The following is a 26,924-nucleotide window of genomic DNA, read 5'->3' as shown; positions in this document are numbered from 1 at the left end:
AACTGAACTAGAACTGAACTAGAACTGAACTAGAACTGAACTAGAACTGAACTAGAACTGAACTAGAACTGAACTAGAACTGAACTAGAACTGAACTTGAACTAGAATGGAACTATACTAGATTTTGAACTAACGATATACATAAAATTTCCTACAAATTTTTATTTATATTTAATATAAGCATGAACTTAATAATTCTATCCCGACAAGGTGCTCGCTACAATTTTAGTACATTCAAGACGATAATCTTCACAGATTTGCGGCTTTTCATCTAATGCTAAAAAAAATTAATTAATAAAAATATTTATTAAAGTAAACATTTTTCCACTTACGTAATTTACCAATTATACAAATGTAAATATCCAAAGAACAACGATTTGGAAAGGTACAAGCTAACGGTTTACCTTGAGAATTTAAAATAGTTGCACAATGCGGATTGAACTGAAGGGGACAAGGTTTCAGGCATTTTTGTGGGTCATCACCCATGACACAAATATATAGACCCAGTAATAAAATTATACAACTATTAGCTAAAGCCATTTTGTTCATATATAAAGTAATTTCTTTGATATTTATACGATTTTTTAGAAAGAAATTTTTAATATATATTTTATTGATGAGAGAATATTTAAGCAAAATATTATGATTAGACATGCATTTTGTTATTTAGTATATGGACAATTTCATATACTTTTGGATAGTACGAATTTTTAGCTTTCTCAGTTAGGAACTGCTGGAGTTAGTTAAAAATGTTGGTCGTACAGGGTATTTTCAAACTATCGGTAGGCCTGCAGAATTCTCAATTCTTGCACAGATTGGCGTGTAATCAAGTGTACATTCTTTTAGGCAGTCAACACCCATAACATAGACGAATAGATTCAATAAAAAATTATGCAAAAAGTAGCTAAATGCATTTTAATGATTAAGAACTAGTAAACACTTCAAATAGACAATTGCAGAAATCGTTGTATACAAGACACTTTCTTCGTTATTTGTATATTTTTTTGGAAACAAATATTTAATTATTATTTTATTATTAAGGAAATATTTTAAGAAAATATTATGACTAAACATGTATTTTGTTATTTTTTTAAATAAAATTGTTAATATGAAATTTTGATTTATAAACCTTTGATAAAAGTTTATAAACAAGGCCCTAATAATTTACTTGTAAGTTTGTTTGCAATTTATTGTTTTATGTCTCTTTCGATTAGATCAAAATTTTCTAAAGTTTTCTTTAATATAACAGAAAAATTTGTTAAATTTATCTCTACTTCAAAAGTAGCAATTAGAATTTTTTTTACCATCTGTAGTAAGTAATATTTAATGAATCAAGAATCAAAATAATTCTATTTTTTCAATGTTGAAGATATATTTTTTGTTTTTAAATTTTTGTGTGCTAAAAAATTTTATTTTTGGACTTGTTGTCAACACCAAAATAAAATGGGTTTAATTCAAAAAATTTCAATAAAAAATATGCCTTCAACTTTTAAACAAAATTTGATTTTTTTCGCTTTTTAGGAAGTCAATAAACATGACTTCCAAAGAAGGTCAACAAATTCACTTAGTGTTATTTTTGAAGTGATTATAAATGTAATTTTTTTGGAAGTACTTCGTTTTAATTTTGCTGGGGCCTTATAGGGTCAAATGTGGTCCAAAAGTTTACAGGGGAGATTTCCCAGTACATAAAATAGCAAAATACAATAGTAGAATTCTAATGCCTGCTCTGAAGGGGTCCTTTCATGGGGTGTAGGCCAATTATAGACCGATACATATAACATATGACAGGTAGATTTTAAGTTCTATAAAACACATATAAGTCGAATTTGTTTACTAACTTGAAGTTCTTATATGAGAGCATGTAAACTATGATCCGATCCGATTGTTCCTATAACACAAGTTGAGCTTGAGCTTTGTGATTACTTTTTTGAAGAGAACCTTATATGAGGTGGGTAATTATTGACCGATTCTAATAAAATTCTACGAAAACATTTCATTGCTATACATATTTTTCTTAAGCCAGTTATCTGTGTTATAGTAGTTTTCTGAAAAGGACCTTATATGGGGACTAGGTGAAATATTACTGTATGCAATAAAATATTTGTGTAAATTTTTGGGTCTCATTAGGACTCTATCGTGTTTTGAAAAGACAGACAGGCGGACGGACATGACTAAATCGTCTTAGAATCTAACAAGTACCCCGACTATACATACCTTTATGGGTCTTAGGCGAATATTGCGATGTGTTACAAATGAAATGACAAAAACAATATAGCTCTTCTTTTTCATGGTTGGTATAAAAATTTCTGATTCGTTTCAGTTAATTTCAATTTAAGTTTTGAGATATGTTTAGTGATATGTCTAGTGACGCAAAGAAGTCAATCGTCAGTCCATAAATACGAAGAGACTTTTAAGTGTCTCTCGCTTACAAAGGGTTTACTAAAGTGACGTTTGTTTTCACCTTTTTTTTACAAAGAAAGACGAAATAGAGTCAACTATGTGTTGACACGTATTCGCTGTCTATTTCGCCTGCATAGACGTATTGTCGAACTGCTGCGAACCTACAGTCACGATTATATAAAAATAACTTTAATGTACAAACACACACATTTTAAATCAAATAACTTTTATTCAATATAAAAATTCCATGCTGAATATAGACTCGATACAATATCTGTACATTCAATAGAATGGGTGTCACAAAAACCTGGCTTATAATACAATTCTTAAAAAGAAAACACCAACCAATAAGTAATAATATTTATCATATATAGAAATCCATTTACCTTCTGTGCCACTCAGACACATGAAAACTTCAAAATAACAATCACCGGGAAAGGTACACTCCATCGGTTCACCATTAGAATTTTCAATGGTTACACATATTGGCTGGATGATGTCAAGAGGACACGCTTTTAAGCAGTTGGATTTGTCATTGTCAGGGTTAAGAAACTAAAAGAAAAATGTTTATCCAATAATCGAGACTTCTTTGGAAGTCACTAAACATCACTTTCGCAGAAGTTAAAAATGTATTATGTTTTACTTATGAAGTAGTGATAAATGTTATTTTTTGTAAGTACTTCGTTTTATTGTTGATAGGTTGATTCGTACTTTTTTTTAAATTCTGTCCTTTTTGGATGTAAAAGGGAGAAAACTATATTGGTAGTTTTTTTAGCACATTATGAAAACTTTTTGGATTTATTGACGTATTCTTATTAGTTACACCTATCATATGGACTATTTCTATAACATTTATTTAAACAAAATATATAATATTTCTTTGGGGAAAAAAAAGTACCAAAAAGGGGAAAAACGTGAAATTTAATTTTTTTTCAAACTCATTGAGCCAATTTTTAAAAAATTTGAAAAATAGTCAAATAGACACACAAAAAATAAACTATTATTTATATTATTTTGGAATTCAAGTACTACAGCCTCTAAAGGATCAAATTCGGGTAAATTGTTTGGTACTTTTTGAAAAAAACATTTTTTTCCGAATAAATGATTGCAGATTTGAATCATTTCAGTTATAATTTAATAATATTTATGTAGAAACGACTACATTTAATCTGCACAACTCTAATTGAATAACTTATCTATAAAAGAGAAATGTTTGGTACTTTTTGCTTATCAGATAGTACTTTTTGTATTTTCTTTAATATTGAACATGGCAACATAAAATTTAACATGACATGATGAGAATCCATATAGGATGATTCTTTGCTATTTTTTCGTTCTTCAAATGGTACTTTTGTATGTTATGTATATGAAGACAAAACACAAAATTGAATTTAGAAACAACAAAAGTTTCTTTTTTTAATCTTTCCTAAATTTTCTAAATTTGGAACATCAACAAATTTTTTAAAAGGGACATTTTAAACACATTTTTGTTCTTCAAAGGTACTTTTTTTTTAGTTTTCCATTATAATGAACATAGAAATATAGAGACCTAAACAAAAGATAATCTCCAAGAAGCATCTTTTTGGTATTTCTTTGATGTTAACTAAACTACACAGTCCTTAATAAATAATATTCTATATAAAGAACATTTTGGTACTTTTTTATTTGTTTTTTTATTAGCACCCAGGGTATGATAGTAAACTATATGTTTTTGCATATTTAATATAAACACTTCATACCTCTAATTTTGATAATGTGCCCAAGATAATATCATTACACTCAAGAGGAAGAGCTGGGCAAAATCCAGGCTTTTGTCCAATTTCTTAACCAAAAAAATAAAATAAAATAAATAATAATAAAAAGATTTTTCAGAAATAATAATGAAATAAAAAAATATATACATCTTACCCTTTTTGCCATTGATACATGTAAACATTTCTAAAATACAATCATTTGCAAAGGTACAATCTATCGGGTTGCCTTCTGTATCTTCAATGGTTGCACAAATTTGCTTGTACACTAATTCACAAAGTTTAAGACAATTGGATATGTCATTATTGCCCATGACACAGAAAAATTGACTCAATAATAAAATAATGGTAAAATTAAGCATTTTAATGATTACGAAACTATTTTCTACTTCAAAAAGTCAATGTGAAAATGTCGTTGAATTTCGACATTAGTTATATATGTTTTTTTTATAAAAACTTAATTTAAAATATATTTTAATTATGAAGGCAACTTGCCTAGACACGTATTTCAGTAAAAATTTTTATCCCCTTTTATTTAATTTTTATTTAAATAGCAATTTAATAATAATATAAAAAAATATTCTAATAGTACTAATTTAAAAGCGAAAAACAGTGTTTTAGATTTAGTATTATGGTAAATCTAAAAGTACCATTTGAAGATAGCAATAGTTCCAAAAAATCCATATTTATAGTTTCACACTATAGGAACCATTTAAAATAGTACCTTTTAAAGAATGAAAATGTACCCTTTTTATAATGTTTCACTTACTCCGGGCCTAAATGCATGTTTCTAGTTTCAATATTATAGAAAATCAAAAAAATACCTTTTGAGAAATGAAAATGTACCAAAGTGTCCCCTTTTATAGGTTTACATTTACTCAGGGTCCTTAGTGTATATTTCTAGGTTTAATATTATAAAAATTTCAAAAAGTACCTTTTGAAGAACGAAAAAGTAGTAAAATTTTGCCCTTTTTACGCTATACATAAGTAATTTCATGTTCCAAAAAGTACTTTTTTAAAAAGAAAATGTACCAAATAGTCCCATTTTATAGATTCTCTCTTAATTCGGACTTTACATGATTAATTTATTGTTTCAAACCTAAAACAACACAGTCTCATAAGTAACGTTAAGCTCTTGGTTTGATTTAATACCCTACACCACTATATGGGAGAGGGTATTATACACCCAAAGTATACCAATCCACACAGAATCAACCGTATCCCCGAATAGGTCTTTAGCTCTTATATATGTTAAATATTCTTGTATTACACCAACATCCTGACTGGTGTAGGGTATCATATGGTCGGCCATGACCATTGCTATGATATGTTTGAAGTAAACTCTGTTCTCATAAGTAACGTTAAGCTCTTGCTCTGCTTTGTTTTAATACCCTACACCACTATATGGGAGAGGGTATTATACACCCAAAGTATACCAATCCACACAGAATCAACCGTATCCCCGAATAGGTCTTTAGCTCTTATATATGTTAAATATTCTTGTATTACACCAACATCCTAACTGGTGTAGGGTATTATATGATCGGTCATGACTATTGCTATGATATGTTTGAAGTGTTTTCTTACCCCTGTGATGGATTCGTACTACGGAAAAATGGTTCCTACCCAACAAAAAGAAAACAATAACTTCCAAAGAAGCGAAAAGAAGTGGGGGACCGATCCTAACAAAAATTTGTTTAAAGGTTTTGGTTCGTAAGAAACTGCTTATACCGAAGTCATTTTTTGAAGGGGACCTTATGGGCCGATCCTTAAAAAATTGGTTAAAAGATTTTAGATTTAGTAGAAACTTATTTATATGAAACTTATTTATGTCGAATTTCATTGCTATACTCCTACTTCTAAAGCAGTTATGCCCGTTAAAGCTGTTTTCAGGGGGTCCACTTGTATGGGGCTATCCGAAAAAGTTGACCGATATGGCACATTTTCAATACCAAATAAACCTTAGTAATAGGGAATATTTATGCAAAATTTCAAATGTCTAGCTCCTCTCGTGTGGTCCCTATCGTGCTTTCAACAGACAGACGGACGGACATGGCTAGATCGTCTAGATCGTTTAATAAGGACCCGAAAAATATATACTTTTATGGGGCTATGACCAATATTTCGATGTGTTACAAATGGAATGACAAAGTCAATATACCCCCCATCTTTTTTGATGGTGGATATAAAAAAATGGATTCTTTTCGCTTCTTTGGACGTCAATAAACATCATTTCCACAGAAGCTAAAAAATTAAAAAAATGGATTATTTTCGCTTCTTTGGAAGTCAATAAACATCATTTCCACAGAAGCTAAAAAAATTTACTTAGTGCTACTTTGGAAGTGGTGAAAAATGTTATCTTCAGGAAGTACTTTGTTTTATTTTTGATAGGTATATATAAAATATTCTCTCTTTGGCATCAAAATATTTATTCACATTTGTTGCATTTTTTAATATAAACTCTTCTTTACGCTAACATTGTTAATATACCCAAGACAATATCATAGCATTCAGAAGGAGGAGCTGGACAAATTTCCGGCTTTTGTTCCATTTCTTAAAAAAAAAAAACAAAAATAAAAATGTTTTTTAGATAAAAATATAAAAAAAATAATTTCATTTACCTTTTTTGCCATATGCACACGTGAAAATGTCCAAAAAACAATCATTCGGAAAGGTACAATCTAACGTGCTGCCTTCTGGATTTACAATGGTGGCACAAATTGGCTTGAAATCAAAAGGACAAAATTTTACGCAATTGGATGGGTCATCAGCCATGACACCGTATAATTGAGCAAATAATAAAAAAATTATGCCTCTAGTAAGAGAAAGCATTTTTATGATTAGAAAATAGTTTACACTTCAAACAGACAAGTTTCAGAATGTGAAGCAATTTCGATGTTCGTTATATATGATTTTTTGTTTAACACATCTATTTTATATATTTTAATTATGAAGTCAAATTTGTTTAAGATTATGCTGAAACACGTATTTCGTTAACATATTTTAATGCAAAATATTGTTAATAACTATTTGAAATGCTTTTTGAAAAATCAACTTTGAATCCATATCCGCGATGATGTCATTGTTGGCAAGTGTAAACGCTTAGAAGTAATACGACAAGAAAAGAGGTCTTAGAACTATATATATATATCAGTTTTTTTATAAATTATTTACACCCTACAACACTTTAGTGGGGGGTATATTGGATTTGTGCTGATGTTTGTAACGCACAATAATATTCGTCCTATACCCACCTTAAACTATACCAATCCGCTCAGAATCGCTTTCTGATTCGATTAATCTATGCCAACCATGTAAAACTTTTAAACAAACTACAGATCGCAATTTTGGAGATAATTCAATGAAATTTGGCACATGATCTTTTATGGTGCCGTAGACGAAAATTGTTAAGATCGTTCCATTATTTCACCTAGCAGCCGTAGAACAGAGCCCGCTGACAAAAAACTGTAAAACCTAGACTTGATGGCCCTCATGAACTTTATAATTATAGGGCCTAATAGGGTCAAATAAGAGTCCACAATTTTAATCAAAAATAAATGGCTTAAGTATAACTGTGGAAAGGTAAAATTCAACTTAAATACTTTATTATATGAAAATTAAATCACATTTTTTCGTGTAACAGGTATAAGGTATTATATGATCGGCCTTTAATTTCTTACTTGTTTTCACTTTGTTTTATTTTCTAAAAAATATTTCATTAAAAACTGTTTATAAACTCTTCCGATCCTTTGAAACTCATCTGTTTATGAAGACATTTAGGATTCTGAACTGCACAAGGTTCCGGCTTCATTGCAATTTCTTTGCAAAAAAAAAACACAAAAAAAATCAAGAAATAAATAAAAACCAAGTAAGAGTGTTTTGTTCGACTATGCCGAATTTTATATAACCACATTCACACTGGGAATCTTTTGTTGAGAAACTTTTGATTTTGTGTGTGAGAAAAAGAGGTGTTTGATATTTCTTTCTCTTTCATAAAAATCAAAAGTTTTCCAAAAAAAGTTTCCTAGTGTGAACCAGGTCTAGGATGATTTTATTTTGGCTTGTAAGAAACTTACTTCAACCGATTCTCGAATTTCAATTTTGAACCGATTCTCGAATGTCAGTAAAGGGCGTTAAAGCCACTTTTTGGAGGGGGACCATATATGAGGGATAGGGTCAATTATGTATCAATCCTCATAAAATTTGGTAGAGAGATTTTAGTTCAAAAACTTAAATTTTTAAAACAAGTTCGACTGTTAATGCTGTTTTTCGGGAGGCCAATTGTAGGAGGGTTATACGAAAATGTGAACCGATATTCGCAAAAATACAATACCAAAAAAATCTTACCTATATGGAATATATATGTAAAATTTCAACAGACAGACAGTCAGGCGGACGGACAGACGGCTATAATGTCTTAGAATAAAGAAACTGAATATATATTTTTTGTGGGTCTATGATCAATATTGCGATATGTCACAAACAGAATGACAAAATTAATATACTCTTTTCAGATAAAATTTTGAAAAAAAAACTTACCTTTTTTACCAGACACACACGTTAAAATTCCCAAAATACATTCATTTCCAAAGTTACAATCAATAGGGTTGCCTTCTAGATCTTCAATGGTTGCACAAACTGGATTAAAACCATCAAAACAATCTTTCATGCAATTGGATTTGTCACCATCAGCCATGACACCGAATAATATATTGAATAATAAAAAAATTATGCAACTAGTGACAAGATTCATTTTAAATATTCGAAAAAAGTTTACACTTTTCAAAAAAAAAAAAACAAAAACAATTTCAGAAGTCGTTGAATGTGAAGTGATTTCAAAGTTATTTATATATGATTTTTCTTCAACAAATCTATTTTAAATACATATTTTAATTGTGAAGGCAAATTTGTATAAAATAATGCCAGAACATGTATTTCGCTAGAATTTATTATTTTTTAAATGTAAAATATCAGGAAATTTAACTATGAATAAATAATTCATCATTTGAAAATATCAACACTACAAATATATTAAAAGATATCATCTGAATATTCTGGAAAATTTGTTGTAATAAAGTACATTTTTATCATTATAAAAACTTCCCCGAAAAATTGCCAGCAAACGAAATACTTCCAAAAGAATAGCATTTAGCACTACTTCTAAAGTAGTGATTTTGTTTGCCTTCTTCTAAAGTCATGTTTTTTGACTTCCAAAAGAAGCGAAAAGAATCCAAATTTGTTTAAAATTAAAGGTATAATAAAAACTTCCAAAAAATAACAAAAAAAAAAAAAAACTTTCTGAGAATGACTTCAGATGTACTGAATTTGGAATCAAATAAAAAGGACTAACCTGTGTTAAAATCATCAATTCTTTAGATCCTTTTCACTACATCCATGGAGTGAATTCTACATCTTTTTCGCTTCTTTGCAGGTTCTTTTTGTAATGGTTATTGTAGTAAATGTAATTATCTCACACATTACTTGGTAATGGATGGTCGTTATTTACAGCAAAGTATTATCAAACAGTTTAATGTTAATTTGTTAATCAAATACCCAGCAGTTCGACAAAGAGTCAATGCATATGAAAAAGACAGTAATTTGCACTAATATTTAACCACCTGGATGATCGTAATACGTATGTTTTGGGTCATTCGTCACGAATGTACCCTTTGTAATCGAGAATGAAGACAGTCGTCACATTAGTGTCCTCTTTGTAAGCGGGAGCGGAGACAGTCGTCTCCGTCAATTTATATCTTTCGGGTCAATCGTCACATTATTGTCCCATAGTATAATTTTTAAATTGCTGGCTGACACCAATTCGTATGTTTTTAGTATTTCGTCACAAATAAACTCTTTGTAAACGAGAATAAAGACAGTCGTCACTTTAGTGTCCCCTTTGTAAGCGAGAGTTGAGGCAATCGTCTCTTTACTGTCTCTTTGTAGGGTGTAGAGTGACGATTGACTTCCTCGTAGGACAAGCCCATGTTAAAATGGTAGGTTAAATGGTCAGTTCGGGACTGTCCCGTCGAACTGCTGGGTAGGAACATAGAAGTAAAACAAGTAAGTAAAATACCCTACACCCTACAAAACTAAAGTGTGATTTAGTTTTCATAAGTTGAATTTTACCTTGCCTATGTTATACTTAAGACATTAATTGTTGGATAAAATTGTGGACACTTAAGTCAAAGGGTGGCTCTTTATAGGGGCTAGGGTAAAATGAGGCCCTTTATTTATAGTTAAGTTCCTGAGGGTGATCAATGCATGTATAAAACTTGTTTTTTTTTAGCTTTTTGTCGAGATACAAGTATATTAAACATAATTATGAACTTAAAATCCTTATTCAGCGGGTTCAGTTGTATGGGGGCTAGGGGAAATAATAGACCGATCTAAACTATTTTTAATAGGCTTCTTCTCTGGGACAATAGAAGATCATGTACCAAATTACGACGTGTAGTTTGACTACACGGTTTCCAAACCCTATTTAATAATAATTCTATGAGGGCTAGGTGAAATAATAGACTGATAATCATTAATCATTCTAAATTGGCTTCGTCCCTGGGACAATAAAAGATTATGTACAAAATTTCATAGGAAATGGATAAATCGTCTCAGAAAATGATTCTGAGCCGATTAGTATACTTTAAGATGGGTATAGGACCAATATTATTGTGCCTTACAAACATCAGCATAAACCTAGTATACCCTCCCTTAGAAAAATATGCCCTAGTTTCAGGACACCAATATTTTTCCAATTTCAATGGTTTGTCCGATCCGAACTTTCATATGCGGAAAAAGGAAATGTTGATGAAACGATCCGAAACGATAGCATAAGCCGCCTTTACACGAGCTCTCAAGTAATATGATCTGTCAAAATTTTATATAGAAGAGTACCGATGGGATCATCAAAGCGCAAATTTGACATTTTACAAGCTCTCTTAATTTTTTTTAAATGATTAAAAAACAATATGAATGTATACTCGGGCATGTTCTACTATATGATACCGTACACCTCTGGTAAGGATAAATAGGATCTTTACAAATTTTGGTTGAGGAATATACGTCTACATCAAAATTATGTAAGTAAAATTAAATAATGTTATTAGTGTTTATAAGTAAATTTTGATCTTCAAGTCATTTTCTAAAGTGAAGCTTTTATAGGTCAAATGAGACCCGTTCATTGTCGATTTTTGTTGACATACTAGAATTATAAGCAAAAATAGGGCATTCGTGGGCTACGGTTGTGTGGGTGGCTAGACGAAAAAATGGATAAATTTCAATAGAATTCGTCCTTGAGTCAAAAGAAGAGTATAAGCCAAAATTTCATTATCTTAAAAATTACGACCTGTAGCGTGTGAACAAGCTTTACATGGACACACAGACAGACGGACGGATGTATAGACGGACAAAGTTAAATCGTCTCAGAAAGTGATTCTAAGTCAATTGCTATCTTTTAAGCTATGGCTCTTTAAGAAATATTGGCATTTGAGAAAGTTCTTAACGTTTTAACCCACCCTACTTTAGTTTTTAGTCCAACTATTTTCATGTTTTCTAAAAATATGAAATGTTTATGATTTTATAAAATTTGTTTAGGGAATTGAGGGATTTTATAACGTCATAACAAGTTCCATAATATAACTACATAACTGTAAATTTTCGTTAAAAAATATTTATAAATATAAATTTTATTTCAATGTTCAGCAACAACTTCATTTGAACTCCTTAAAAGGTACAACGCATGCACTTTTCAAGTCGAAAATCGAAATGTACTTATAACAATATTAGCACATTCAGGAAGATCTTCTAAACAAACTTCCGGATTTTGTTGCAATTCTTTAGAAAACACAAAACAAATATAAATAATAAAACTGTTCAAGTAAAAAGAAAAAAAATGTCAATTTACCTTTTTTACCAACCATACAGGTGTAAATATCCAAATAACAATCATTTGGAAAAGTACAATTCAATTGGCTTTTTTCCTTATTTTCAATTGATGCACAAATTGGTTTAAAAACAAAAGGACAAGCTTTTGCGCAGTTCGTTGAGTTATTGTCAGCTATTACAAAGAAGAATAGACTTAAGAAGAAAATTATATAAATAATAGTAAGATGCATTATTTTTAGATAAGGTAATAGTTGACACAATAAACAAGACGTTGAATGTAAAGTTATTTATAAGATTTTTATACCCTACACTACCTTAGTGGGGTTGGTATAAGACGTTTGTGTTGATGATGGTAACATAGAAAAATATTGGTTTTTCACACACCTTAAAGTTTATCGATCGATTAAGACTCATTTTTTGAGTTGAAAAAAATCCCCTCCGTCTGTCTGGCTGTCTATGTAAAGATTATGAGCAAGATACAGGCCTGAACTTTAAAAATATTTTGATGAAATCAGTACAAACACTGGTACCCTGGATATCCGATAGTGATGTAGGGTATAATAAACTTCAAGCATTACTAATTAATTTAATTTTTTACGATCATATTGTTACACAAATTATTAAAATTAGTTTTACTACTATATGCATATTAAAGGCCTGCACAAGACAACATTAATAAAACAATTTAATATATTTTTTTAACAAATTGTAGCATTATAGTTGTCTTGTACAGGCCTTTAATGCATATGGGTAATTCCTAAACGATTTATTATTCATCATAAATTTTAAACAAATACGAGTATTTTTCCGATTTTCGAAATTCGTTCTACTTAGTTCAAATAATATTTGAATTTTTTATTATAACGTTCATTTTAAAACATGGGTGAAAATCTTAAAAATGTTCCCAGCTAAAACTTGTTAATTACAACTGTAGCCACTTACCTATTAATATACTTTTCAATGACTACTATATACCGTTCTGATTATATATAAGTACTTTAATAACATTTTATTAATAATGTGTTATACAAAAAGTTACTAATTCATTAGGTCTGCGTGAAGATATTTCACACGATTTACATTGACTGAATTTTTTAATTACTTGTAAGCAATTGTGGTAATGATATCATCATGTTAAAATAATTACTTATATTACTACATATTGTGTAGCTATTTTCCCAGTAAAAACGTAATTCCTGTAAAGTATATATATTCTGGATCCTTATAAGTAGCGGAGTCGATTAAGCCATATTCTATTGTCTGTCTGTCCGTCTGTCAGTCTGTCAATGATTTGTCAGTGCTTTAAGTAAACACCTGCCTTGATGGCCTTATTTGACGGTGGTCTTTTTCATCCACTGGGTAGACTTGAGAACGGTCTACCATCTGCCCCTGAATAGATATGCCGGTTCATGTACAAGCATTCTGCTGAAGTACTCGATCTTTAAAATCTCTTGGCATAGTAGCCCCGTTGCGGAAAGACATTCAGCAAGGAAAAAACAATCACTGGTGTAGAGAAGGGGGGTAACCCAAACATCAGGTGAATCAAGCTTCCGGATATACCGGATGATAACCACCTTTATGATGCCATGAAAGATTGCATTATTAAAAATGCAATCCCAATCATAAAATGACCCATTCCAGTGCATTCCCTAACCCGCGCAAACACACTACTGAGATGGTCCTGTTGTTTCGGCAAATAGCACCTAGAGACATATTTGGTACTACGAAATGGATCATGATCTGTATCTCTTGTGAACTGATCTATGTGACAAAGGATGTAGTAATTTTCCAAAGTAAATTGAAACCAACAATTGCCCGGACAATTAGTTGCGTAGCACGAATAAGGCAACAGTAACGAGAAACTTCCCCAAAGCGTAAAAGGCATGTTAAATCATTACTAATCTCCAATTTCCGCATCAGTTCCATTCCCATGATCATAAAGATCATTCTATGGAATGACAGACAACCAGCATATACCGGCGTCCCAATACACGACTAGTAAGAAATACGGATCGGGTTCAGGAATTTAGCATATGCTGCTTTGTACACAGACCTATACCCACGTTAAAGTATACCAATCGGATAAGAATCATTTTCTGAGTCGATTAATCTATGTCTGTCAGTCTGTCTGTCCGTTAATGTAAAACTTGTAATCAAGCTACAGGTCACAATTTTGAAGATAATGCAATAAAATTTGGTACATGATAGGCTATTAAAAATTATTAACATTGGACCATTATTTCACCTAGCCCCCATACAACTGAACCAGCCGAATAGGGCTTTTTCATAATTATGTTTAATAAACTTGTATGACGACAAAAAGCTGCAAAATCAAGTTATATACTAACCTCGATGCCCCTAATGAATTCTATAATTATAGGGCCTTATTTGACCCTAGCCCCTATAAAAAGCCAGTTTCAAAATTTTACTTAAATGTCCACGGTTTTATTCAACAATAAATGGCTTAAGTAGATCTGAGGTAAGGAACAATTCAACTTTAATGTTTTACTATGAAAACTAAATCACATTTTACTTTTTGTAACAGGTGTCGGGCCTCCCCCGACTTTAATTTACTTGTTTGATATTGATAATGTACCCATGATAATATCAACACATTCAGGAGGATAAGTTTTGCAATGTTCCGGCTTATGTTCCAGTTCTTTGAAAAGAAAAAAATAACAATATAAAAATAAAATGTATACAAAAATCAATCAACCACTTCATAGCCAATCAAAATTTGGCGTAAAATATGTTTGTCTTCACTTTTTTTGTTTACTAACATTTTGAACGTGAAAAATTTCACTTGCTGTGAATTTTTTGATGGAAAAAAAATCATCAATTGTATATTAATAGCAAACTCAAGGAGACAAAAATTTCATTTTTATTGGCCAAAGGAGTGAATATATAAAAATTCCACTTACCTATTTTGCCATACATACAAGTAAAAATTCTCATAAAACAATCATTTGGAAAGGTACAATCTAACAGCTTGCCTTCTGGATTTTCAATTGTTGCACAAATGGGCTTGAAAACAAAGGGACAAGGTTTTATGCAATGGAAATTATCTTCACCACCCATGACGCAAAAGAAGAAATGTAATAATGCAATTATGCAGCTAATAGCTAAATGCATTTTTTAAGGTAATGAAAGTAGTTTTCACTTTGAAAAGACAATTTCAGAAGTTGTTGAATCGTATGTACTTTTATCGTTAGTTATATGACATTTTTTTAAACAAATATATTTTAAATATTTATTTATGAAGGAAAATTTGAATAGGATTATACTGAAACACGTATTTTAGTAAAATATATTAATTATTTAAGGAAAACTATTCCCGTGCACGCTGAATAATCAATTATAAATGCAAAATTGTAATTTCGAAATATTTCGAACAATACTTATTGGAAAGTATTGTGTTAAAAAAAACTAAAAATCTACTTTTTCATTATTATGATGGCATTGGTGGCAAATACTAACGACGCTCACTTACAAATAACTACTTATGTAAGTACCTAAAAGTTGCTTCGTTTTGCTTACACAGAATACGAACCTGAGCTTCTTGTTCGTTAGTTTATTGCCGTTGTTAGTTAGTTAATTAGTTAGTTAGTTGGTTAGTTAGTTGGTTAGTTAGTTAGTTGGTTAGTTGGTTAGTTGGTTAGTTGGTTAGTTAGTTAGTTAGTTAGTTAGTTAGTTAGTTAGTTAGTTAGTTAGTTAGTTAGTTAGTTAGTTTGTTAGTTAGTTGGTTAGTTACCCAGCAATACTGGGTAATGACTATCAGTTGTAATTACTTACCTAACAACATACTTTTCAATGACTCTTACATATGGTCTGGATTACACAGAAGTAGACTAATAAGGTCTTACTAATAATGTGTTATATAAATACTTTCTAATTCATTAGTCATCTTGTCACGTTCATTTATGTGATTTACAGTGACTACTTTTTCTAATTACTTGTATTCATTCGTGGTAAGTACTTGCCTAGAATGACATAACCTTTACTTCTGAAAGAAGGATGTATATACATCAAGAAATCCGAAGAAATACACCTAGGCCTCTATCGGGCGCTTCTTAACAAGTGCCTGAGGTGGGAATCGAACCCACCACATTCGGTCTACAAGACTAAAACACTAACCACTAACCTACAGAAGGTAACAGTTGTCATAAGTACAATAAATTAATAAATTTTATACGATTAAAACACCCACTATAGATTCCCCGCCCTTTTCATTTTAAAAATTAAAATTTTCCTGTTAAAATTTTTAAGACAAGACTTTTTCAGATAATTATACATTTTAGTCGGAAATGTCACTCTCACTATTAAAATTTTATCCCTTTTATTTCTAATAAGTGATGTAGTTAAGATTTTGTTACTGTCAATTAAAGATTTAGACGCCCACTTTATTCTGAACTATTTAACAATGTAATTAAAGTAATAGTCACAAAGTTCTTCATGTTATAGGCAATTCTTTGAATTTTATATTCTATTCCATATATTTCAAAAAATATATAAACCTTTTCTACGATACCCATCTTTGGACATCGATGTTCTACAGTCACAGTTATAGAATTAAACTTTGAAATAATAAATAATTTTTAATCAGTAATTTTTATTGAAACAACTCTATGGTGTGACAATTGGCACGAATTCATTGTCGTCTGTCCCTACTAATGCATCCTTGACAATATCAATACATTCTGGAGGATCCTCTGAACAAGCATCTGGCTTTTTTTCTAAATCTTTGATAGAAAAATTAAATCAATAAAGTTTTTTTGTTCAAATAAAAAATTGCAATTACCTTTTATGTCTTTTACACACATAAATTCTTCCAAAAAACATTCATTTATAAAAGAACACTCAAACGATTTACCTTCATTATTTGTAATGGTTGCACAAACTGGTTCATATTCAATATGACAAGCTTTCATGCAGTTGGTTAGGTCATCACCCGTGACAAAGCAGAAGAAGACACTCAATAATAAAATTATGCAAACAGTAACAAAATGCATTTTTTAAGATTAGAATTTACTGAGACTTCAAGAAAATGTTGAATGAAAAGCACATTCATCGTTATTTATTTGATTTTTTAGACACAACTCCATACGAATTATTTTGTGAATCAGGCAATACTTTAACAAGTTTATGACTGAACACGTATTTCAGTAAAATTTATTAAATATTCAATGATGAATCCATTATAATTAAATTTTATATATTTTTTCCGATTGATGTGAAATGTGTGCATCATTCCAACATTCAATTGACAATTTTTATACCCACTATCAAAAAAGATGGGGGTATATTGATTTTGTCATTCCGTTTGTAACACATCCAAATATTGGTCATAGACCCATAAAAGTATATATTTTTCGGGTCCTTATTGAATTCTAAGACGATCTAGCCATGTCCGTCCGTCTGTCTGTTGAAAGCACGATAGGGACCACACGAGAGGAGCTAGACAGTTGAAATTTTGCATAAATATTCCTTATTGCTAAGGTTTGTTTGGTATTAAAAATGGGCCATATCGGTCAACTTTTCGGATAGCCCCATACAAGTGGACCTCCTGAAAACAGTTTTAACGGGCATAACTGCTTGAAAAGTACGAATATAGCAATGAAATTCGACATAAATAAGTTTCATATGAGCCAAAATATTTCTACCCAATTTTTTTACGATCATTTCATATAAAGTTCCCTTCAAAAAATTACTTTAACACTCAAAATTCGAGTATAGCGATGAAATTCGGTATAAGTAAGTTTCTTACAAACCAAAACCATTTAACCATTTTTTTAAGGATCGGCCCAGAAATGACCCTACCCCCCATATCATTACTAGCCTAAAAACGCAAATATAGGGATGATATTCGGTATATGTAAGTCTCTTACGAAACAAAACCTCGGCCCATAAATGACCTTACCCATTCTGAAAATGACTTTAACGCTCATTACTGGCTTAAATATACGAATATAGCAATAACATTTTATACAATAAAGTCCCTCGCGAGCCAAAACCTCTAATAACTGACCCTTCCGCTATATAACGTCCCCCTCTCTCTCCATCATCTCTCCAACAAATTTAGGAGGGATCGCTCCAAGAGATTTAGCACAGCCGAATAAAATACTAACTAACTAACTAACTAACTAACTAACTATCTAACTAACTAACTAACTAACTAACTAACTAACTAACTAACTAACTAACTAACTAACTAACTAACTAACTAACTAACTAACTAACTAACTAACTAACTAACTAACTAAATAATTAACTAACTAACTAACTAACTAACTAACTAAATATATATCTATCTATCTATCTATCTATCTATCTATCTATCTATCTATCTATCTATCTATCTATCTATCTATCTATCTATCTATCTATCTATCTATCTATCTATCTATCTATCTATCTATCTATCTATCTATCTATCTATCTATCTATCTATCTATCTATCTATCTATCTATCTATCTATCTATCTATCTATCTATCTATCTATTCTATCTATCTATTATCTATCTATCTATCTATCTATCTATCTATCTATCTATCTATCTATCTATCTATCTATCTATCTATCTATCTATCTATCTATCTATCTATCTATCTATCTATCTATCTATCTATCTATCTATCTATCTATCTATCTATCTATCTATCTATCTATCTATCTATCTATCTATCTATCTATCTATCTATCTATCTATCTATCTATATATCTATCTATCTATCTATCTATCTATCTATCTATCTATCTATCTATCTATCTATCTATCTATCTATCTATCTATCTATCTATCTATCTATCTATCTATCTATCTATCTATCTTTATCTATCTATCTATCTATCTATCTATCTATCTATCTATCTATCTATCTATCTATCTATCTATCTATCTATCTATCTATCTATTATCTATCTATCTATCTATCTATCTACTATCTATCTATCTATCTATCTATCTATCTATCTATCTATCTATCTATCTATCTATCTATCTATCTATCTATCTATCTATCTATCTATCTATCTATCTATCTATCTATCTATCTATCTATCTATCTATCTATCTATCTATCTATCTATCTATCTATCTATCTATCTATCTATCTATCTATCTATCTATCTATCTATCTATCTATCTATCTATCTATCTATCTATCTATCTATCTATCTATCTATCTATCTATCTTCTATCTATCTATCTATCTATCTATCTATCTATCTATCTATCTATCTATCTATCTATCTATCTATCTATCTATCTATCTATCTATCTATCTATCTATCTATCTATCTATCTATCTATCTATCTCTATCTATCTATCTATCTATCTATCTATCTATCTATCTATCTATCTATCTATCTATCTATCTATCTATCTATCTATCTATCTATCTATCTATCTATCTATCTATCTATCTATCTATCTATCTATCTATCTATCTATCTATATCTATCTATCTATCTATCTATCTATCTATCTATCTATCTATCTATCTATCTATCTATCTATCTATCTATCTATCTATCTATCTATCTATCTATCTATCTATCTATCTATCTATCTATCTATCTATCTATCTATCTATCTATCTATCTATCTATCTATCTATCTATCTATCTATCTATCTATCTATCTATCTATCTATCTATCTATCTATCTATCTATCTATCTATCTATCTATCTATCTATCTATCTATCTATCTATCTATCTATCTATCTATCTATCTATCTATATCTATCTATCTATCTATCTATCTATCTATCTATCTATCTATCTATCTATCTATCTATCTTCTATCTATCTATCTATCTATCTATCTATCTATCTATCTATCTATCTATCTATCTATCTATATCTATCTATCTATCTATCTATCTATCTATCTATCTATCTATCTATCTATCTATCTATCTATCTATCTCTATCTATCTATCTATCTATCTATCTATCTATCTATCTATCTATCTATCTATCTATCTATCTATCTATCTATCTATCTATCTATCTATCTATCTATCTATCTATCTATCTATCTATCTATCTATCTATCTATCTATCTATCTATCTATCTATCTATCTATCTATCTATCTATCTATCTATCTATCTATCTATCTATCTATCTATCTATCTATCTCTATCTATCTATCTATCTATCTATCTATCTATCTATCTATCTATCTATCTATCTATCTATCTATCTATCTATCTATCTATCTATCTATCTATCTATCTATCTATCTATCTATCTATCTATCTATCTATCTATCTATCTATCTATCTATCTATCTATCTATCTATCTATCTATATCTATCTATCTATCTATCTATCTATCTATCTATCTATCTATCTATCTATCTATCTATCTATCTATCTATCTATCTATCTATCTATCTATCTATCTATCTATCTATCTATCTATCTATCTATCTACCTATCTATCTCCTTCTAGCATCTTTTATATATAATAAATGATGAAAAATTAATTCCTTAATGCTTGTAAGGTTTTGTTGCTGTCAACTAAAGTTTTAAACGCCCACTTTGTGATTCAGACCATTTATTAAAGACGATAATTTTAATTTTATATTCTATTTTTTCTTTCACAAAATATATAATAAACCTTCTCTACGATATCCATCTTTGGTACTTTGATATTATGAATAATTTTTCATTAGACCTTTTGTTTTTTATTGAAACTCTATCCTCTAGCTGGTAGTCCATTCTGGATCATATCCACACATTCCGGAAGTTCTTCTTCACAAGCACCTGCGGTTCTTGGCAAATCTTTGGTGAAAAAATCAAATTATTTTATTTTACTATTTTTTTTTTAATAAAAAATTTGCAATTACAATTTAATTTTTTTACACACATAAATTCTTCCAAAAAACAAAAATTTACAAAAGAACACTCTACCCGTTCGCCTGCATAACTTGTTAGGGTTGCACAAATTGGGTCAAATGCGATAGGACAAGATTTAAAGCAGTTGGTTTGGCCATTATTACCTCCGACCATCAGCGGACCAATATTGATCGTATCGGGAAAGTAAATGTTGTTTGTAACTTTCTTACTTTCTTTTTCATTATTATTATTATTATTATTATTCTGTTTACTATTTTTATCTTTTTTTTTCGTAGTAGGGATTTTCGGTTTTCGTGTTGTTAATTTCCCTACTTCCTTCCCCGGGGGCCGCTTGCTGCCCATGGCACAGAAGTAGAGAGTAAATAATAAAATTACGCAACCAGTAACAAAATGCATTTTCCAGATTAGTAATTAGTTAAGACTTCAAGAAGATAGTTTTAGGAAATGCTATATATAAAGCAATTTCATCGCTATTTATTTGATTTTCTAGACATAACTCCAAACTGAATATTTTGAGAATGTGGCAATACTTTAAAAAAATCATGACTGAACACGTATTACAATAAAAATTATTGAATTTTAAATTATGAATCCATAATATTTGAAACTTATATAATTTTCCTATTGATCTGAAATGGTGTACATCATTCTAAACAGTGTTGCCAGTAGCCTCAGAAATAAAAGACTAAATACGACATTTAAAATGTCAAAAAATGTTTAAAACGCTTAGAAAGTTTAGAAAAAGACCAGATTTTTAAATCTCAAAACAATAGAATAAGAATCGTAGTATATTCCCGACTGATTATCGAAAAGCCTCAAATGGCACTAGTATGTATGCTGTGTATGTATTTATACCATAACATATTTGTCATCAACTTGGAATCATTTTCTGGGCCGATTATATGTTTGGCTTTTAGGCTGGATGGCCATGATAAGCTTGAGCGCAAAATACACGTCGCAATGTTTAAAATAATTTGATGAAATTCGGCAAATTACCGGAGACTTCATAAAAACTTCATTTACCGGAGACTTCATAAAAACTTCATAACTTTTCTTTTCTTTTATATTTTTAAGATTGCAGAATTTTAGCTTAAAGAATCTTTTACGAATTGGTCATATCTTCAATACTAGGTCCAACCCCTAAAAATTAAATATGTATATGTATTTTGAAAATCCTTAAATGTTTCACACACATGCATACATGTAAATTACTAAATATCGCTAAACGTTATAAAAATATAAAGAAAATGGTGTTTGTAATGTTCAATAAATCTTGGAGTTGTAATACATTTAAATCTTGGGATTTTTCTATTTAAGACACAAGAAAATTCATTTCTATAAATATTTGATCAATTAGAAGAGTATTAATACAAATGTAGCTTGTGGAGGGTACTTAAGATTCGGCTCAGCCAAATATAGCACTCTAACTTGTTTGTTATAAGAAAATTTTTGTTAATTGTTTTTATTTGAAAATACACAATTAAATACAACGATATGACATATTTTGTGAATAGTAGTATTAGTATTCTTTATCAATTTTCAATATTTAAAACAATATCAGCACATTCAGGAGGATAACCACCACAAGTTCCCGGTTTTTGTTCTAATTCTTTAAAGAAATGAAAACAAAATCATAACTTATAAACTTTTGTTAAATAAAAAAAAATACAATTTACCTTTTATGTCATTTTTACACTTGTAAATATCCAGATAACAATCATTTGGAAAAGTACATTCAAATGGTTTGCCATCAATTTGAATGTTTGTACAAATTGGTGCAAAATTACGAGGACAAGGTTTTACGCAATTCGACTTGTCATTTTCACCCATGACACAAAAGACTAGACCAAATAATAAAATTATGCAAATGGTAGCAGAATGCATTTTTCAAGAAAATAGTTGGAACTTCTAAAAGGCAATTTAAAAAATTATTGCATTTAAAGTACTTACTTTGTTATTTATATGATTTTGTTTTTGGTAACAAATTTGTTTTAAATTTTAAATAATTTATTATGGATAAAAAATTATTATGACTGAACACGTACATAAGTGTTTCGGTAGATTTTCTTAAATTTTCATCACCTTTCCATAATCGTTTGGTATAAACCAAATCGTGATAGGAACACAGAACTTGTATTGAAAAGTAATTTATCTAATTTAGCTTTATCTGTTGTGCGATTCGTAACACGAAACCTATTGAAAATGGTTAAAATCGGTCAATTATTTCACCTAGTCCTCATACGACCTTACCCCCTGAATATTGTTTTTGAACTACTAAGCGGTCTAGTTCTTAGTTTGTGTAACGAATTTATTATGTATTTGTCACTTTATTATGTATTTGTCATTGAAAAGTAAACAGAGAATTGGATTTATAAAATATTTATATAACACATTATTAATACGTCGTTATTAGATTTCTTCGATGATTCCCAGGCAATATGTAGTAGTCATTAGAAACATTTGTTCAATTCACAATTAAGTTGTATATTGTATCTACTAAAGTGTAGTAACAGTGATTGTGAACAGATTTTTGTAGAAAGTCATAAGTTTATGTTCACAATAAAAAAAAAAACAATCAAACAAACAATGTCAAAAGTAAAAAAAAAAAAACAAATAATATTAAACTAATTAAACCAGCAAAATAAACCAAATTAATTTCTTTTTATTTAAAATTCTATTATTTTCATTATTCCACATTTTAAACTAATAAACAGTCTTTAATAAAATTTTATTTTTGTTTTGGTAAACAGCTGTTTGTTCTGTGTTATCACTTCATCGTTTTTATGCCAAAATGGATTGAATTTTTTATTTATATGCTGAAATAAACAATTGACAACACTGAATTTTCTTACGACATTCGAAAAACATATGAAAAATTGTCGTAAGAGTTTTATAGAACTTTTGCATAGAAAATACCAACAACATTGTTATGACTATTGTAGCAGCTGCTGACATACAACACATACAACGCTACAACATCGATTGTGAATTGAACAATTGTTTACAGGAAAGTAATTACCATATAGTATATAGAGTGGAAACTCAGCTGTCAAGGACCTAAGTGTGTTGTCAAAAACCTAAGTCGTCTGAATGTATTAGTAAAATATATATATTAGTATATTCTCCATAGATGAAATAACCCAACAAACACAAAATCAAATGTTATTTAATTTATTTAATTTTAATCATTAACTGTTACTTAATTTTATTAATTATATTTTAAGTTTTAAAATAAAAAAAAATTGTTTGATTTACAATCTTTCTCTACTTTATGTAAACCTTCATTGTTTGCTAGGTAACAACAATATTTATAGAGTCATCCGAATAAGAACACTATTTAACCCAGCATACTTCTCATTCTTACGATACATTTTAGAAAAAACATGTGACACATTACTACGAGTATATGGGTGGGAGTCCATGGCCCCTAATTCATTCTATATATAATTAATTTAACTTATTCCCAACTATAGATAAAGGCTATAACACAGGATAAGTTTGGTGCCGTTGTCGAAACAACAAAAGTATAAATGGAAGTGATGTTTTCACTTCTCCGAAGTTATGCTACAGATCAGCAATTGCCTGAAATTATATAGATCGAGTACACTTGAGCAAAGTGCTTATACATAGATCTGCAGAACCATGTACAAAAATTTCCACCGACGTGTAAGAAGCACAAAGGGGCGGTGGCGAGTCGTCAAATAAGTACACCCTGTGGTTTTACAAGTGTCACCGTGAAATAAGACCAACACGACAGGTGTTCTCGTATAGCACTTCGACTCACGTATATCTCTTATCTTTCCGGCAACTTGTCAGCCACCGCTTGCATCCGAAGGGACCTCTCCAATAACCAATACCAATAAGTCAATAATTATTAAAAAAGTATTTTCGTTTTTATTTATAAGAGTTTTGCAAATAAATATATTTTGTGATGTTTTATTAATGAAGAAAAATTTAATATGCCTAGACACGTCGGTATGTATCTCGGTAAAATTCATTAGCTTTTCAGAATGTAAAATATTATGTATATTTTTGTGAAATATCACTTCGATTTTGGTGAAACTTACATTGAAAAAGTAATGAGTTAAAAAGAGAAAATAACCTCTATTCACTACTTCGTCATTAGCATTATCACTCATTATTTAACACAACGATGATATTTGAGGAAGAGTGGTTGCAATTTCGCTTACAAGGAAGTTGTTGAGTAAGTCTTTTTGTTAAAAAAAAAAACAGTTCTCAAAGAATTACATATATCACCACTTCACTACTAATACAAGTGGATATCGTTCCTCTTTTCTGAAAAAAAAATAAAAAAATTTTCCACAATTAGCAAATTTAAAAATTTTCTTTACATTGAAAACAAAACACTATCTGAGAGATAAATAAAAACTAAAAATCATATTTTAAAAAACAGCCAATTTTAAAAAAATTTGAAAAAACTGTGAAAACCGTAACAGTTTTGAACTAATACAGGTATTTTTAGTGTCTTTTTAAATTTAAAAGTTAAAGTTTTTTTTTGGAAAAAAATTCAAAAAATTTACTTTTTACTTAAAAATTTAAGAAATCGATCATATGCACTTAATAAACCTATACTGAATAATATTTGTTTATTTACCCAGCAACACCAATGCATTGAGGAAATTTAACTCCACATGATCCTGGCTTTCGTTCCAATTCTTTAGAAAAAAAAGAAGCCAACTAAATTACAAAAGTTTTACAAATAAAAAAGAAATCCATTTACTTTTTAAGTCATTTTCACACATGTAGGCTTCCACAGTACATTTATTCATAAATGTACATTTAATTGGTTTGCCTAGAATTTTAATGGAAACACAAATCGGATCGTAACTACCAGGACAACTTTTATTACACTTGGGTTCACCCATGATACAGAAGAATAAACCAAATAATAGAAGTACGCAAATAGTAGCAAACTGCATTTTAAAATTAAAAAAATAATTTACACTTTTAAAATGCAATTCTAAAAATCGTTGTATTTGAAAGCATTTTCGATCATATTTATAAGAGTTTTGCAAATAAATCTATTTTATAATGTTTAATGTATTATTAATGAAGAAAAATGTATTAAGCCTAGACACGTAGGTATGTATATCGGTAAAATTTATTAGCTTTACTGTATGTAAAATATTATGTATACTTTTTTCAATATCACTTCGATTTCGGTGAAATTTACATTGAAAAAGTAATGATTTAAAAAGATAAAATAACATCTATTCACTACTTTTTTTAACACAACGATGATATTGGAGGAAAAGTGGCTGCAATTTCGCTTACAAGGAAGTTGTTGAGTAAGTCTTTTTGTTTAAAATATAAAAAAACAGTTTCCAAAGAATTACATATATAACCACCTCACTACTACAGACGGAGGGACATATCTAAATTGAGTCAGAATTTCATAAGGACCTATAAAATACATGTATACTTTGAAAAGTCTGAGATGAATTTTTCTTGATATTACACCCGGAGTGACAGACCTATATATACCCTTTATTACCATCAATGGTGGTGGAGGGTACAAAATACATAAAAATTATTTCGTGAGAGTGATTTCAGAAGTATTAAATTAGGATTGAAATAAAAGCGACATCCCTCCTAAGACAAGCCTATGTTAAAATCATCATTACTTTAGATATGTTTCAGTAATTCCATGGAGTAAATTCTAGTCCTTTTTTGCTTCTTTGGAAGTTCTTTATTTGCAAATACTTACTTTTAATTCATATTTTATATATGTTTTGTCCTTTGAAGGTCCTCACATTCTGAAATTTTTTCACCACAAGCTTCTTCATTCTTAATGTGAAGATTTTCAAAAAACATTCATTTGTAAAGTACATTTCACATTTTCGCATGAGAAATAACTGACTAACAAAACAACAAACAAACTAACTAAGTAACTAATTAACTAACTAACTAATTAATTAACTAACTAACTAACTAACTAACTAACTAACTAACTAACTAACTAACTAACTAACTAACTAACTAACTAACTAACTAACTAACTA

At 29.6% G+C, this 26,924-nt stretch overlaps 3 protein-coding genes and 1 long non-coding RNA gene across 4 annotated transcripts; all 4 read right to left on the bottom strand.

The window, feature by feature from the left end:
• Positions 1-7,818: 7,818 nt before the first annotated feature.
• LOC111681309 lies at positions 7,819-8,938 on the bottom strand. Its single transcript, XM_023443056.2, has 2 exons — positions 8,691-8,938; positions 7,819-7,970 (listed from the first exon to the last, which is right to left on the bottom strand). The coding sequence occupies exons 1-2, from the start codon at positions 8,902-8,904 to the stop codon at positions 7,870-7,872; spliced, it is 315 nt and encodes a 104-aa protein (XP_023298824.2). The 5' UTR covers positions 8,905-8,938; the 3' UTR covers positions 7,819-7,869.
• Positions 8,939-14,524: 5,586 nt separating this feature from the next.
• LOC111681301 lies at positions 14,525-15,212 on the bottom strand. The gene is made up of 2 exons (XM_023443049.2): positions 14,954-15,212; positions 14,525-14,691 (listed from the first exon to the last, which is right to left on the bottom strand). The coding sequence occupies exons 1-2, from the start codon at positions 15,162-15,164 to the stop codon at positions 14,603-14,605; spliced, it is 300 nt and encodes a 99-aa protein (XP_023298817.2). The 5' UTR covers positions 15,165-15,212; the 3' UTR covers positions 14,525-14,602.
• Positions 15,213-16,500: 1,288 nt separating this feature from the next.
• Positions 16,501-17,055, bottom strand: LOC111681310. Its single transcript, XM_023443057.2, has 2 exons — positions 16,831-17,055; positions 16,501-16,771 (listed from the first exon to the last, which is right to left on the bottom strand). The coding sequence occupies exons 1-2, from the start codon at positions 17,039-17,041 to the stop codon at positions 16,656-16,658; spliced, it is 327 nt and encodes a 108-aa protein (XP_023298825.1). The 5' UTR covers positions 17,042-17,055; the 3' UTR covers positions 16,501-16,655.
• Positions 17,056-20,619: 3,564 nt separating this feature from the next.
• LOC111681300 lies at positions 20,620-21,145 on the bottom strand. The gene is made up of 2 exons (XR_006940790.1): positions 20,892-21,145; positions 20,620-20,826 (listed from the first exon to the last, which is right to left on the bottom strand). It is a non-coding gene; the product is annotated as an uncharacterized LOC111681300 (long non-coding RNA).
• Between the last annotated feature and the right edge of the window lie 5,779 nt (positions 21,146-26,924).

This window comes from Lucilia cuprina, chromosome 4 (assembly GCF_022045245.1).
Source record: "Lucilia cuprina isolate Lc7/37 chromosome 4, ASM2204524v1, whole genome shotgun sequence".
NCBI lineage: Eukaryota > Metazoa > Arthropoda > Insecta > Diptera > Calliphoridae > Lucilia > Lucilia cuprina.
The sequence above is the reverse complement of the archived record's forward strand: the minus strand, read 5'-3'. Positions and strand labels throughout refer to the sequence as shown.